The 2,556-nt window shown below is 52.1% G+C and overlaps 1 protein-coding gene across 1 annotated transcript; it reads right to left on the reverse strand.

The window, feature by feature from the left end:
* Window positions 1-729: 729 nt before the first annotated feature.
* LOC122042972 (protein PSK SIMULATOR 3-like) lies at window positions 730-2,217 on the reverse strand. The gene has a single exon (XM_042603389.1). It carries the CDS (start codon window positions 2,215-2,217, stop codon window positions 730-732), a length of 1,488 nt encoding a protein of 495 aa, XP_042459323.1.
* Window positions 2,218-2,556: the final 339 nt, after the last annotated feature.

Raw genomic sequence — 2,556 nt, forward strand, 5'->3', positions numbered from 1 at the left:
GTACAGTGGACGTTTCCACCAACTGTACGTAGAAACTGGTTGTGTAATTTGGGTAGTATGACAGTATGGTTGGCCTTATTATAGTAATATGCCTTGTTTTATGTGTTAAGAGAAACAACACTATATATAAAGGGGTCCCTTCCTCACACGCAAGTTTTTCCGATTGTTCTTCATTATTCTTTATCAATGTTCTTCGATTACCCTCACTCAGCTTTCTTACTAACTTGAGCGTCAGAATGACTATATTGGAGACTCCTCCCTGGTTCATCTACCGAAGTTTTCTTCTTCATTCATTCTCTGTGATGTGGTAAGCTCTTCACAGTTGGAGACTCCTTCCGTTTAAGGTCTTATTGCAGTTAGCGTGTACATCATCTCATTCAGTGTCCATCTTCACCAACTACCAACTACCAACAAGAACAAAAGACATCGTGGCTTTTTCTTCTAGTGAAAATATGTAGCTATATGGAAGCCTTCTTCATCCTCCACACATCAAAGAATCCAAACAAATTAAAAAATATAAACATAAATAGACATATAAACAAGAATATTCAATGGTTCATAGACTATAACATAGTAGATGTAAATTCCTGAAGGAAAACAAAAAGAAAAAGAAAAGAAAAGAAAAGAAATTGAATGTATGTTGTTCTTTAATCCGAGTACAAAGTTCTCTATAGTGTATTGTTTGATTTCTACCCTAAACTTTGATTGATCTACGCCCATCCACGTTCCTCATATATACCATGACATGCAACTCAACCCGACGAGCACCTCGACGATGGCCGCCTCCGTCTTCTCCACGTCGGCGAAGTGCAGCGTCTGCAGCAGCAGCACTCGCGGTCGGGTGTAGAATCGCCTCTCCCTCTCCATGTTGCGTTCCTCCTGCCAACGCACCGTGTCGTGTGCCACCGGACCCAGCCAGACCAGGATCGCCGCCACCGCCTCCTTCCACCCCTCCGCCATCGACGCGTCCCCCGACGACTTCCGGCCCTCCCTCCGCCAGCACTCCCTCAGCTTGGCCGTCACCGCCGCCCGCATCCCGGACGGCATCATCTGGAACAATTCCTCTCTCGCCGCCGCCGCTGCATTCTTATCCACCTCCTGTTCTTCCACCTCCGGCGACATTTGTTGTCGTTCTTGATACAACCTCTCCGCCGCCAATATTAAGTTGGCGTGCCGCAAGGCCAGCCCTGATCCGCCGACGGTGTTGGGCGGGGCTTCTTTCAGCAATTTGCTCAAACGTTCGAAGGGCGTCAATTTGAGCGCGTCATTGGATGCCACACTCAATATCGGAGCTGAGTTCCTCAGCGATGGCACGTGCTTCGGCACAACCTGCCGATCTAACGGCCCGGAGGTGTGCTTTCCGGGGTGACTGAGGTTGAATTGATGGATTTGGTGGCGGCTGGGAGGCAACCCGAGGACGCAGGGGCCGAAGACGTGGCAAATCCTTGCGAAGACGGTGACGACGGCGCGGACCATGAGCTCCACTGCCTTGTCGTAGGTCTTGTTCCACAAAGATTCTTCCTTGAGCCGACGGATCGCGTGGCGCTGCGCACGGAGCTCCAAATGGATCGGATTTGGTGGCGGAGGCACGCCAGACGGCGGAGGTACGCCAGGCGGCTTTGGCACCGGAATTGGACCACTATGCCGACGCCAATGCTGCTGCTGCAGCTCAATCCGCTTCTTCGACGCCTCCAGCTGACTGAGCACCTCCATCTCCGCGTAGAGAGTCGACGTCGCCGCCACGTACCTCTCCATCTTCTTGACCCGCTTCTCCACCCGCTTCGCGGTCGAGCCGAGGCTGAGGCGATCGATGTCGGCGGCGGAACGGGACTCGCGGAGGAACACCTTAACACTGCCGGATCCGGCCTTGAGGTCGGCGTATATCCGGTCGAAGCAGTGGAGCAAGGGGTCGCAGCACTTGGGGCCAAGGCGGGAAACGGTGGCGGCGGCCATGTCTAGCTCGGAGATCACCTCCCCGCAAGCGAGACGGAGAAGAAAGGTCTGGTCTTTGGAGGTCAGGTAGCCGACGCCGGCAGACCGCATGCCGGCGCGCAGGCGGCGGACCTCGTTGTCGTCGAGAGAGCGATGTAAGGAGACGAGGCGCGACATGGCAGCTGCGGCTTCGAAAGCGAGGATTCCGACCACGGGTCTCATCGGAGGATCGACGCTGGAGGCACGGCGAGGCCGGAGGTCAGCGAGAACCTTGGAAACGCCCATGATTGCTGATCACAAAACCTCTGTTCGTGCTCTGTTCTCATTCAATTTAGTGTGCGCTGCGGGAGAACCGCAGGGGGTGATATAATATAAGAGGAAGGGTGAGTGAGATGGGCATGGCCATTTCAGGGAGCTTCCTCAACGCGGTTGCGAGATTTCCGACGAGTCCAACGGTGGAACAGAGTGATGTCGTTGTCCTTCGACAGGTCGGTGCGATCCAATTGTTTTTGCTATATATCTATTTGACCATAAATAAAAAGGCAAATATATATTAAAAAAAACTTCTAATTATTAAAGACGCTCCTTTTAAAAAATTAATGAGACGATTTTTGTTAAAGTTGA

This window comes from Zingiber officinale, chromosome 1B (genome assembly GCF_018446385.1).
Source record: "Zingiber officinale cultivar Zhangliang chromosome 1B, Zo_v1.1, whole genome shotgun sequence".
Lineage (NCBI taxonomy): Eukaryota > Viridiplantae > Streptophyta > Magnoliopsida > Zingiberales > Zingiberaceae > Zingiber > Zingiber officinale.

Excerpts from the sequence above, each read along its gene's own strand:
- LOC122042972 (XM_042603389.1), bottom strand. The coding sequence starts at position 2,217 with ATGGGCGTTTCCAAGGTTCTCGCTGACCTCCGGCCTCGCCGTGCCTCC.